Source organism: Microcaecilia unicolor, chromosome 6 (assembly GCF_901765095.1).
Source record: "Microcaecilia unicolor chromosome 6, aMicUni1.1, whole genome shotgun sequence".
NCBI lineage: Eukaryota > Metazoa > Chordata > Amphibia > Gymnophiona > Siphonopidae > Microcaecilia > Microcaecilia unicolor.
In genome coordinates, this window is record NC_044036.1 from 156694527 (window position 1) to 156706788 (window position 12262).

At 43.0% G+C, this 12262-nt stretch overlaps 1 protein-coding gene across 9 annotated transcripts in view; it reads right to left on the reverse strand.

Annotated features, from left to right (window-relative positions):
- The window catches only part of FLNB (filamin B), a 223423-nt gene that overhangs the window by 111434 nt on the left and 99727 nt on the right, over window positions 1–12262 (reverse strand). For all 9 annotated transcript variants that reach the window (XM_030205341.1, XM_030205340.1, XM_030205337.1 and 6 more), the window contains exons 6-7: window positions 8244–8321; window positions 5768–5930 (exon numbers count right to left, since the gene is read on the reverse strand). In XM_030205341.1, coding sequence (XP_030061201.1) covers window positions 5768–5930; window positions 8244–8321 — 241 coding nt within the window. The remainder of the gene's footprint in view (window positions 1–5767; window positions 5931–8243; window positions 8322–12262) is intronic.

Sequence of the window (12262 nt, forward strand, 5' to 3'; positions counted from 1 at the left end):
GGACTAGAACGGTCAATACTGACTATGTATTGCAGGTTAAACTCCGACAATCTATCAAGTCAAATGGCTGCAGTAAAACTGCTACACAGCTACATTTCCCCAACTGGTATGACATCAAACAGGATTCAGCCCATCCCAGTGCCAACATTATTGTATCACCGGCTCTACCCTGCTGAGAGCTGCTCACTAGAGGTGGTGATGCCACAGTACTTCTTGCCATTGCTGAAGGTAGGGCAGCAGCATGATGGGTTCTAGGGCAAATATTGCTCTGGAAAGATAGTAACAAATGACAAAAATAGTGGGTCAAAAACAAACATCAGAGTGGTTCTAATAAACTAATGTTAGATCCATCAACCAACATCAACCAGCATAACTGATGAGACTCAATGCAGGCACTGTTCGCCGAAACACTGCCCATGTCAAGTCCTAAGAACTGTGTCAACAGGAGAATGGCGATTTAATTAAAAGACCGTCAAACCAGACTGTTGCAATCAATCAGAAAAGGAACTAAAAGTGCCACATTTAAGAGCCCAGCAACAAAAGTATTATATTTGTGGCTGTAGGGTTTAGAATACACTTCAGAAAGTTAACAGTAACCCTGCCTGGTTGAACACCTTAAATAGCTTGACAGGATTGAGGTTTACCTTGACCTTTTAAAAATTCCTTAAGTACTACAGAATGAAATCTAACTTGCAAAGACTGACCTGTCAAGATTGTTTGCTAATGATACTTCTATGCTTCACTGATTTGGTTACATTTTACATCCATTTCATCAGTACTCTGATACACTATTGTTCCTATGCTTTTCAGTGCCACAGCCTCTTGGTCAATAGTATCATTCATTTGTTTGTTTAGCAAGCTATTGTACAGGAATTGGCTGCACTACTCCTGGAGTATGCTACACCATTTATAGAATTTGGCATAGGAACTAGGACACAACAGCAAATTGTGTTTACTGCTCTGTCTTTCAAACACCCTCCCCCCACTCCTAGGAGAGACCCTGTGCCATCTCCTCTTCCTCTTCCCCCCTCCCCCAACATACAGATTAGCACAAGGAGGAAGTAGTGAGTAGCTACACTGGTAAGACACATAACTTGCCATCAGGCAGCAATGGAGGGTAATAAGACTGCATCTGAGCCACAAGCTGATACCTACCACAATATTAAGCTCCCTGATGCAATAAGCAAACTTCTCCTTTGTCAGTTTGCAAGCAGGGACTGGCTCATGAACTGCCAGGAAAATTAGGGGGGAAAAAAAAAGAGACTCCTAGGTTCCATCCCCAATATACCCCCCCCCCACCCAAAAAAAGGGTCACAGGTGGTCTCCCAAGAAAGATGACCTGTTTCCCAATACCAAAAATAGGTCTAGTGAACCCTGCCTCTCCCCACCACACACCTGAAGGCAAGAGCAAGGAGCAATGACAACTCACTCATGTCACCTTTTTTGCAAAAATGGTAGTGCCCGACTCCACCCAGACTGCCAAAGGTGGCAAAATGTCCTTATTTGGCAACAATGCAGACCAACCTTGTACCATGTGTTCCAGGCTACACCACATAGGGGCCAAAGACCATAATAGTTGAAATAAGTGGTCATCACTTCTGCCTCCCATCTTCCAGGTGTGTGGGAGGGAGAATTAGGGGTAGAGAATCTGGGGGGCATCTGAAGCACGAGCAGCATTAAATAAATACTCATAGTACTGCAGAAGATTTAACCAACCCTTCTGTGCCTCATGTCGTCACATTAGAAGCTCTTGCCTTGTGCTCAGCCTTAAAGTCTCTCACATACCTCTCTGCATCAAAGCCAACAGTTAATAGCTTCAGCACTCATGCTGTGCAGTGGAGTCCATGAATGGCCAGAAGAAAGAAGGATCCGACCCTGAAAGCCTGGGTATTTAGGAAGTACATGTATGGACAAGATCTGGGTGACATGTGAAACATCTTGGGGAACTTCCAACATAGGGCTTCTTTTAATTAAGGAGGAAAAGCCTCAGAACCCTCCCAGAGCTTTAGGTGTATAACCGTTGGGACAACTGGGTAGGATAACCTCATCGGCTAAAAATTCAGTTTAAGTTTAAATTTCAATTCTTCCAACAAAATACAGCACATGCCAGTGAACAATAGTCTTAGCGCAGGGCAGTGGACAAAAATCTTCAAACCATTCAAGCACCCATAAATTTTCAAGTCATAAGTCAGTGATTTCAGCACAATGCACACAGTTCTGCAAAACCGTATCTTTAAATAGTAGAGAACAGGCATTGCTGGGGGTCAGCCAATTTGATACGAGAAAGTCAGTTCTCTGCTGTTACCACACAGGTGCTTTGCATACATTTACACTTCATATTGTATACATAGGCGCTGACTCCGTGGGTGCTGTGGGTGCTCGAGCACCCCCAATATTTTCACCCGCCAGAAGTTGGAAGTTCCCTTCCCAGCCAGCCTGACCCGCCCAGTGCCCACCCTCTTCTCCCTCAACAGTCCTCCGTCGGTCCGCCCTCACCTTCCTGCGTGCCCTCCCAGAATTTTAAAAGTCATCTTACCTAGGGTCCCAGCGGCAGCAGTGAAAGGCGAGCAGGCTCGGCGCTTCAGCCTTCCCTTCTCTCTCAGCTCTGGTCCTGCCCGTGCAGAAACAGGAAATGAGGGTGGGACCAGAGCTAAGACAGAAGGGAAGGCTGAAGCGCCGAGCCTGTTCGCCTTTCACTGCTGCCACCAGGACCCTGAGTTAAGATGACTTTTAAAATTCTGGGCGGCACGCAGGAAGGTGAGGGCAGACCGGCGGAGGACTGTTGTGAGAGAAGAGGTCGGGCTGGGGTTGGGACTGGCACTCGGAGGAGAGGGAGGAGGGTTGGGAGAGGGAGGAAGCATGCACTACCTGTTAAAAAATAAAAAATTCAGCACCCCCAATCATTTTGAAAAGTTGGCTCCTATGATTGTATACATCAGAGACACTGACCCCTGAAACAAGCACTCGTGCCAAACAGATCCGTGTCAGGTCCACATGAAAGACTGCATCACTCTGGTGGACTTTACAACAGTTGAACTGACACTGTCTTTATCTATTATTAATCCATGTATTTTGGAGGACATTGTTATTGCATTTGATTTTATTATTAAAAAAGATTGACTTTTTGCCTTGTTCCCTCTGTGCTGGAAGTCCGTGATCTATCCCTACTTTCTGCCTCCATGCACTGGCATCAACATGCAGATTCACCTATTACCTTCTGCAGGAAACTTTGCATCGTGTGCCCATAAAGTTGCAGGACAGAGGCTGCAATCTACAGGTGCTCAAGCAGCAAGATGAAGCACACCAGCCTCTTTAATTAACCGAAGGAGGAGTGCTGCTCTAGAGAGGTAGCTGCTACTGTTTTGCTTACGCATGTAAGCTAGTAGGGAAAGGAGCATTTTGGATCCCCTATACCTTTCCACGATACAACCTTTTTGAAAGTATAACATGGCCACATCGGGCACTTTTAATTTCTCTACAATCCACCACCCGCCCATAAAAATTGCACGTAGATGTTATGTTAACCTCAGGCCAACATCTGTGAAAGCCTTTTGCAATGGCACCTGAGTAACTGCTGAATTTAAACTGTTGTATTGTGCCCCTCATGGTTCAAATTCAGTAGTGGGACCCAGGATGACAGAGGACACTGCTGAGACCTAAAGTTCAGCCCACCTCCTAGGCCGGTTAGCATGATTTAGGGTGGGAGGGGGGGAGAAAAGAGAAAGCTGAAGGTTGAACCTGCTGAGAGTGAGGGGAGAAAACCCAAGTTGAGCTGGGAGGTAAATGCTAGGAGAGGGCTGCTGAGGCCAAGCAGGAAGACAGCTGTAGGGTAGGAGTGCCAGGCCTTTATGATTGGGGAATTCTATGCCGAAAAGGTATTTTTCACTTTCTGTGCAACTCCATTCCAGGATTTGTATCACACCTATATCCATAGGAATCAAAGCAGGTCACAGTACTAAAAGACAGCATTATGAGAGGAAAATATTTTTTAATATACCACTAGTAACGAAGGCCCATTTCAAATCGCAATGAAACGGGTGCTAGCAAGGCTCCCCTCCGTCCCTTTGTGTCTCCGTGTGTCGCCGGCCCCCCTGCAGCCTCCGTGCGAATGTGCTGTCACCCTGGCCCTTTTGGCACGCCCCCCAGCGTCTGTGACCATTCCCTTCCCCCCCGATGTGTGTGTTGCCAGTGCACCCCCTTCCACCCCCACCGATGTCGTCGCTGCTGGCGCTCCCCCCTCTCCAAAGGCCCCCCACCCCACTGACCTGCTGAAACAGAAGATTTTAGCGTCATGTGAATGCCCCTGCAGTAGGAACCGATAGAGTAACGTGTGCCCCGCCCTCGACGTCATCGCGTTTTGACGCGAGGGCAGAGCAGAGCTACAGTGCAGTACAACGTTGGAGCTGACAATGTGCTCCACCCTCAACGTCATAACGTTTGACGTGAGGGTGGGGCCCACAGACTGTGATTTAGTGTGGCTTCAGAGCTTCGAACCTGGCTTCAGTGACGTCAGTGCAAATAGAACGTTGGAGGGTGAGTTTTATATATATAGATAGTACTTTTCAAAGAGATAGGGAAGACTAACAGTGTTAGATCCTTTTCTAATAGACAGAGGTAGCGCATTCCAAATCTTACTCAATTAACAAAAGGAGTTCTCATGAAATCATTTCAACGAAGCACCTATAAATGTTGGGAAACCTAACCTTAAAATTGAATAAAATCATGAAGACAATCTAAATAAAAATCGACAAGAGCTGAATTATAGAAAATGGACAAAGATAAAGCTTTAAAAACATGCCACTTTGAACTCAATTCTAGCACCAACTGGCAGCCAGTGTAACCCTCAACAAAAACGTCGCAGTCAATTTGCTCTTTCAACTTAGCTGCTGCAGTGTTCTGTATCTGTTGCAGTCTATACTGCAACCGATTATGAATCCCTACAATAAAACACTGCAATAATCAATATGAGAAAAATCATATGAACCAAAACCCTAAAATTTTCTGGGAAAAGAGATCTAATAGCTCTCAGTTGACACAGCTTGAAATAGATCTTCTTACTCAAACTATTTGATTTTCTATGATCAACTGAGAGCCCAATACAACTCCTAACACTCTTGCAGAGGTATCAAAGTTCAAATATTCTCATTCCTAATGTAATAGTCTTAGGAACATCAGTCATTGCAGAAATGGATAACCGTTGTGGCTGTATTCAACTTCAATAGATTATGAATAGCCCAATCTATAATCTTATAACCTCGCATAACTTAATTCTAAAGTTCTAAAAAAATATCTGCATAAGATGACAATACAGTGAGAACCTCAAGAAAGAACCTAATGCACTCATGAAAACATTTAAAATAAAAATCAGCGGCAACTAAGACCCCTGTGGGACACCATAGCTGGACATTCAATAATTTGAAAAAAAAACTTCATTCTTTACACTGTATTTGATAAAACCTCTAAACCATTGTAAAACTTGGATCACCCAATCTGACTAGCGATAATGTGGTCTACTGTATCAAAAACACCTGAAACAAAAACTGCAAAAGCACAGATGACACCTTTTAGAAAACCAATGTCACTAAAACGGTCTCTATGCTACGTGAAGGAGCGGATATTACTCAATTCCCTGAACAGGGCTAAAAAAAGCAAGGTACGTTAGACCACCACTTGAAGAGGACAGACATGAATGGAATAACCAACCACAATAGAGAACATGTAGATAGGGACTGCCCTAATCCACCATGAAGCTTTGAGCTTTACCTACCTGCAGTGTAAATGTCAAAGAAGGTTGGTCTGTTGGCAATGTTCCCTGTCGTCTCCAAACCGGGACCCTTAGCTGTTACTTTACTGGCATCTCCTTGGGCTTTATCAACATGGACCTCAAATGGGCTCTTTGCAATGTGCTGCCCAGCAAACAGAACTGTGACCTAAAAGCACAACAGGAAAAATAAAAAGTTAAAAAAGGTATCCTAGGCAGGGTATACTTCAAAGTCTAGAACTTGATCTGCATATCAATGCATTGTCGGTTCTTGTTTTTAATAAGTTATATAGTTTAGACCTAGTCTGTTGATCTTCCAGAAACAGTTTGAGGTGGCCCTCTTGCACACTCTCAGAATGAAAGACAACAGAAGAGATTTTGGTTTTCCTTAATGCCTGCTCTCAGATTTGATCTAGGCCTTTACTCTCCACCATCAGTTTCAATTTGACAGAAGGTGCCCTGAAGCAGGGTATCAGCTAAATACTGGCAATGGGATCTAGATTGCCAGACCAGGAACCGTTCCACCTGGAAAATGAAGGAGCAGTTTTCAGAATAAGCTTTTTGAAAGCTGTGCATAATTTATCTGCGTATAGGGTACACCAGGGGCGTATCTGGAATCCGGCGGTAGGGGGGGGCCAGAGCCAGAGAGGGGGGGCACATTTTTGCCTGCCTCCCCCCCGCCGCCGCCGCCTCTCTCCACCCCCTCCCCGCCGTCAACCCTCCCCCGTTGCTTACTTTTGCTGGCGGGGGGCCCCAACCCCCGCCAGCCGAGGTCCGACCCGCAATCTCCATATTTCGTCTTCCTCCGTGGCCATGTGCTTCAAGGAAGTAACGCTGCAGTGCTGATTGGTTGAATCCAGTTCGGCGTCTGACGTCGCTGCGACGTCAGACGCCGAACTGGATTCAACCAATCAGCACTGCAGCGTTACTTCCTTGAAGCACATGGCCACGGAGGAAGACGAAATATGGAGATTGCGGGTCGGACCTCGGCTGGCGGGGGTTGGGGCCCCCCGCCAGCAAAAGTAAGCAGCGGGGGAGGGTTGACGGCGGGGAGGGGGGCCAGGGCGAAATCTGCGGGGGCCCAGGCCCCTGTGGCCCCACGCAGATACGCCCCTGGGGTACACAATCATTTGAGGTGTCCCCTGGTGTGGCCTATTACACCACATGCAGTTTTGTATTCAACATTTATGTTAAAGTACCTGCTTGAAAATGTGTACAGGGCAACTTAAAAGGGAAAGTATTTGCAAACTTTTTGAACTGGTTTTAAAAAGAAAGTACCTGTAGACCTTCCATCAGTGTTGGAACTTGTAATCTTACTTTTGGAAAATGTTTTTGCTTTGCTAATTAACAGTGTGCAGTAAGCCGAGCTAACAGGACTAGTGAGGAAATTTTGCTGAACATCTATTGCACAACCATATGGTGAGGTGTATCTACAATAAAGGAGGTATTAACGCAGCTTTATCTGTTACAGTAGGTTTAAACAGCTGCAGTATCAAAGATTCTTCTATCTTACTAAATCAGAAGCTATTTTCATATTTAATAGCACTAATGAATAACGTTTTCACATCTCAAAACACTAAAATTAGCTTCTGAAGAAAAGTTTTGGGGCCATTTCTACAGATCTGCCTGGTGCTATGCACCAGGTACACAAGACCAGGTCTTGATTCCTCTGCATCCTGTGGCCTGCATATACCACGAGTACTGTTTGACCTGACTTGGGAAGGTAGCTGGCTGCTGCTACCAAAAATGCACCTTGGTGAAAAGTGGTGCCCTAGGCCTAGGGAAAATTTTCCAGAGGCCTAGTTGCACCATCAGCAATAGGGTTTGAGGGGGGAGGGGTGCAGATTAGGAGGCAGCATGTATCGAGGGGCATCCTAAGCAAAATGGATGCAACATTTATGGCAAGCATTTGAACAAGCTGCTTAAACATTTTCACCATTTACTGTTTGAATGTACTAGTTTGTTTCTGCAGTGAAAACTTAAGAGTATTAAGTCAGTCAACTGAACTTTAGCTTTGTTAGCAACCTGCTATCCTGAAACATGGTAGGCCATAACCAGGCCTAGTTTTAAAAAGAATAAGGCCCCCTTCAGCATTTTATTAAACTAGGTTTGAAAGCAGAGTGCTTGGTTGGTGTTTGCAGATATGAACAACATGACACCAGAAATATCTTGAACAGGTCTAGCACATTCTATACCTGTCTAAGCAGTGCAAAGAATAGTAAATCTGCGGCTGACATGCAATTATTTCCAACTATTATAGGCCAACTTTATTCTAAGAATTAATTAGGTTTGCCCCACAAAACCTGAAAATTAACTCGTTATCCTGGAGAGCTCCTATGACAGATCAAATGACAAATTAGAACAGCTACAAAAGATACCACACCCCCTTTTCTTGCTTCCAAGTCTCAGAATGGTTTTAGTTACTTGATTCCAGATTCCCAGGCCAAGTATTTGATTCTATAGTCTTTGCTGGTACACTCACCTTATGAAGGCCAGTAACTTTAGGAATATACTCCACTGAATAAGTCTTGTTCTTGTCATTGTTCTGTGTAACCTTTGCCTATATAGGGAGGGTAGACATGATAAAACACACTAATTACAGCCACATGCAAGAAAAATGTTCTATCGCCATCATAAAACCCTTAAATTGAAAAATGGTACAAGGACTAGTCTAAAAGCAGACTTCCCTTGTAATTACAAAATCAGTTCTCATAACATTCCTAGGAACCAAAATAGGCCCACCCAGCATTCAAAATATAAAACCAAGAGTTGGTAAATGTCTGAAACACACAACCTAGACATCAAAACCACTCTGAAATGTGCTAAGCTGGTTATCAGTGAGGGGCACATCTTGAAACAGCCAAATTCCCAGCAAGTACTTGTTACAGTAAGGCTTATTTCTAACAAGTTAGGCTGAGCAGAATGCTTATAGCAAGCAGTGTAGCAATGTGTGCTATGGCTCTGGCCATATGGAATGCTTGCCAGCAGCCCTTAGGTTCTTAGCCTCTTGAATTTCACAAGCAGCTTAAGCCTTTTGTTTAAAATTAATGCGAGGTTAACACAAGTGGCCAGAGTATGTTTATAAGTGTCACTGATGTATTTGTTTTTATATTATGATTTGTGAGTCACTAAGATAAGCTGGATTGGATGCAGTGTAGTTGCTAGAAAGCTGCTGCAGCGATAGAACAGGTTCCTGTAAGTGTTGCAAATGAGAAGTTTAAGACTGCATGGTCACACTCATTTAAGACTGCATGGTCTCACTCAGGAATATTTTCAATTACTGGCACAAGTGCTAGTGCTATCGCAGTTTTCACTATTGTAACTCGCTATATATAGGTTGTTCAAAGACATATTAGGCATTTGCAAGTTTTGCAAAACACTGCACCAAAATTAATATGGTAAGCAAAGATCAGACAGGTCTATACCACTGAGAAGCCAATAGAAGCTTGCCGCCAGTTTAAGCTAAGATATTGCATAGGAAATCCCCAGAGTATATGATTAGCTTAATTGCAGTAATGTCAACAGTTCTGTTATCAAAATGATGGTTTTGCAATATCCTAAGCTTAAGGGAGTTAATTTAAATCTATTCAGGGGACTTCGGTCTCATGTTATTTGAAATGCCCTGAAGAGCACAGGTACAAATCAAAGTAGGGTATACACAAAATGTAGCACATACGAGTTGTCTTGTTGGGCAGACTGGATGGACCATGCAGGTCTTTTTCTGCCGTCATCTACTATGTTATATTACTATGTTATATTTGAAATGTCATAAATTGCTAAAAGCATATTTCAAAAATATTTGTTGTGATATTTTATTCATATTTTAAAATGGCAATCATCTCCTTGGTCATGTTATCATATTCTTATATTGTGATCCACACTGGTCCAAGAAGTGGTTTGTAACAGAATATTTAAAAAAAAAACTAATTGCAATCCTACAAAATTTAAACAGAAAAACCTGCCTACCCCCAAGCTGTTACATTCAGTGCTGCCTAGTGTTAAGTAGGACACCAAAATCAGTACACCAGTTTTCTACATCTTAATTTTTGATTTAACACAAGTACAAACAGATCAGTGCTCAAGCTGGGCCAAGAGTACTCCCTAGTCCTTAGGTTACTGAGACATCAATGTGCATAGGATTTGCATTTACTGCCTACACCAGCTATAGATCTCATGCATATTTGACATCATGAAAATATGATGGACCAGAGCTAACACTAAGAACACCAGGAAAGCCAGTAGATATAAATACATAAGTAATGCCACACTGGAAAAAGACCAAGGGTCCATCGAGCCCAGCGTCCTGTCCACAACAGCGGCCAATCCAGGCCAAGGGCACCTGGCAAGCTTCCCAAATGTACAAACATTCTATACATGTTATTCCTGGAATTGTGGATTTTTCCCAAGTCCATTTAGTAGCGGTTTATGGACTTGTCCTTTAGGAAACCGTCTAACCCCTTTTTAAACTCTGCTAAGTCAACCGCCTTCACCATGTTCTCCGGCAACGAATTCCAGAGTTTAATTATGCATTGGGTGAAGAAACATTTTCTCAGTTTTAAATTTACTACACTGTAGTTTCATCACATGCCCCCTAAGTCCTAGTATTTTTGGAAAGCGTGAACAGACGCTTCACATCCACCTGTTCCACTCCACTCAATATTTTATATACCTCTATCATGTCTCCCCTCAGCCGTCTCTTCTCCAAGCTGAAAAGCCCTAGCCTCCTTAGTCTTTCTTCATAGGGAAGTCGTCCCATCCCCGCTATCATTTTAGTCGCCCTTCGCTGCAACTTGATATGCATCAAGTTGTCACTGCCCTGGATAGCTTGTGAACTGGTCTGTGTGAAGCCAACCATGAACTAGGCAAGAAACTGGTTCAGCAACAGGGTTCATAGTTACGTGGAGAAATGTTTTGTAATTTACATGACAAAAATATAAACCCAGAAGCAAATCTTTGCCGATTTACAAAAGTCTCCACTTCCATTTCAGAAGTGGCACCAAAATGAGCCAACTGCAGTTAGAACTGGGAATAAAAGGTGATATTATGCCTGTTTACATTGGCTTCCTGTAACCATTCGTATTACAACAAGAGGTCTAAAATGATGAGTGGAGTGGAACAGGTAGACGTGAATTGATTGTTTACTCTTTCCAAAAATATTAAAACTAGGGGGGCACACAATGAAGCAAATTTAAAACGAATCGGAGAAAATTTCTTCAATCTCTGGAATTCGTTGCCAGAGAATGTAGTAAAAGCAGTTAGATTAGCAGGTTTTTAAAAAAGGTTTGGATGGCTTCCTAAAGGAAAAGTCCATAGTCCGTAGACCATTATTAAAATGGACTTGGGGAAAATCCTAGGAAACGCAGCATAAAATGTTTTGTACTTTTTGGGGATCTTGCTAGGTAATTGTGACCTGAATTGGCCACTGTTGGAAACAGGATGCAGGGCTTGATGGACCTTTGGTCTTTCCCGGTATGGCAATACTTACTTACTAACAATCTGCTTGGATCTCCCCGTTTACCTTTCAAGCAAGCTGACAAAGTACACTCCTCAGAGGACATTGTGTTCACCTCAAAAAGAGAGCTTTCATCTACATGGTCTCAATGTGATTAGGCTTTCAACATGGTAAACAGTGTTTCCCTATGTTGGTCCTTTACCAGATGGATTGCAAACTCACTTTAGCTTTTGTAGGCTTTTAAAAACTTGGCTGTTCCAATATTTTAATACTTTGTATTTTGGGATGGTAGGTTTATGCTATGCTATTTTGTATTGTTAATGATTTCGTGTATGAACTGCTTTAACACTTTGTACAACGTGGTATAATAAACTATAGTGATTTAATTGGATTTATGTATAAAATGAAAATGCTAGCTACTGTTGCATAATTTTGGCAAACAAAAGCTAACCGATCAGGTTATTCCAAAGCAGGCTGATACCTTCCCAAAAACACTATTGTGCAAACATCCCTGCAGACACAGAACAGGTCTCAAGTCAAACTACTTTTGCCTTTTTCCAACTAGATAAGGAGGAAGGGAAAAAACAAATAAAAAAAAAAAACTATAGGGAAAATAGGGAAATGGTGCAAAAAAACAAACACTCAACAACCATACACAACCAATGCCATAACCCTGTCAAATCAATGGAGCTTTGGGGGTAGAGTTTTAACAGCAATAATAGAGCTAAAATTGTATGAATGTTTCTACCCTATGTATGTTGGATCTGCTATGTATATGTTATTTTTGCCTCCAGAGGTTTAGCTCATTAAAACTAGCTTAAGCATAAACATCTACAGATGCCACAAAATTGAAAACAGTTTGAAGGACCATTCTTTATGGAAATGGCTGGACAATATTTGCTGCACACAACTCTGTTGGATTCACAGTTCACTATTTAGAATAAGCTTCAAGCATGTTAGTTAATGGCTTGCATGCCTAGGACATGACAGGAAGCAGAAGGACAGTAAACCCTGCAGACACGCAAACCAGGGGCGTAGCCAGTATGGGG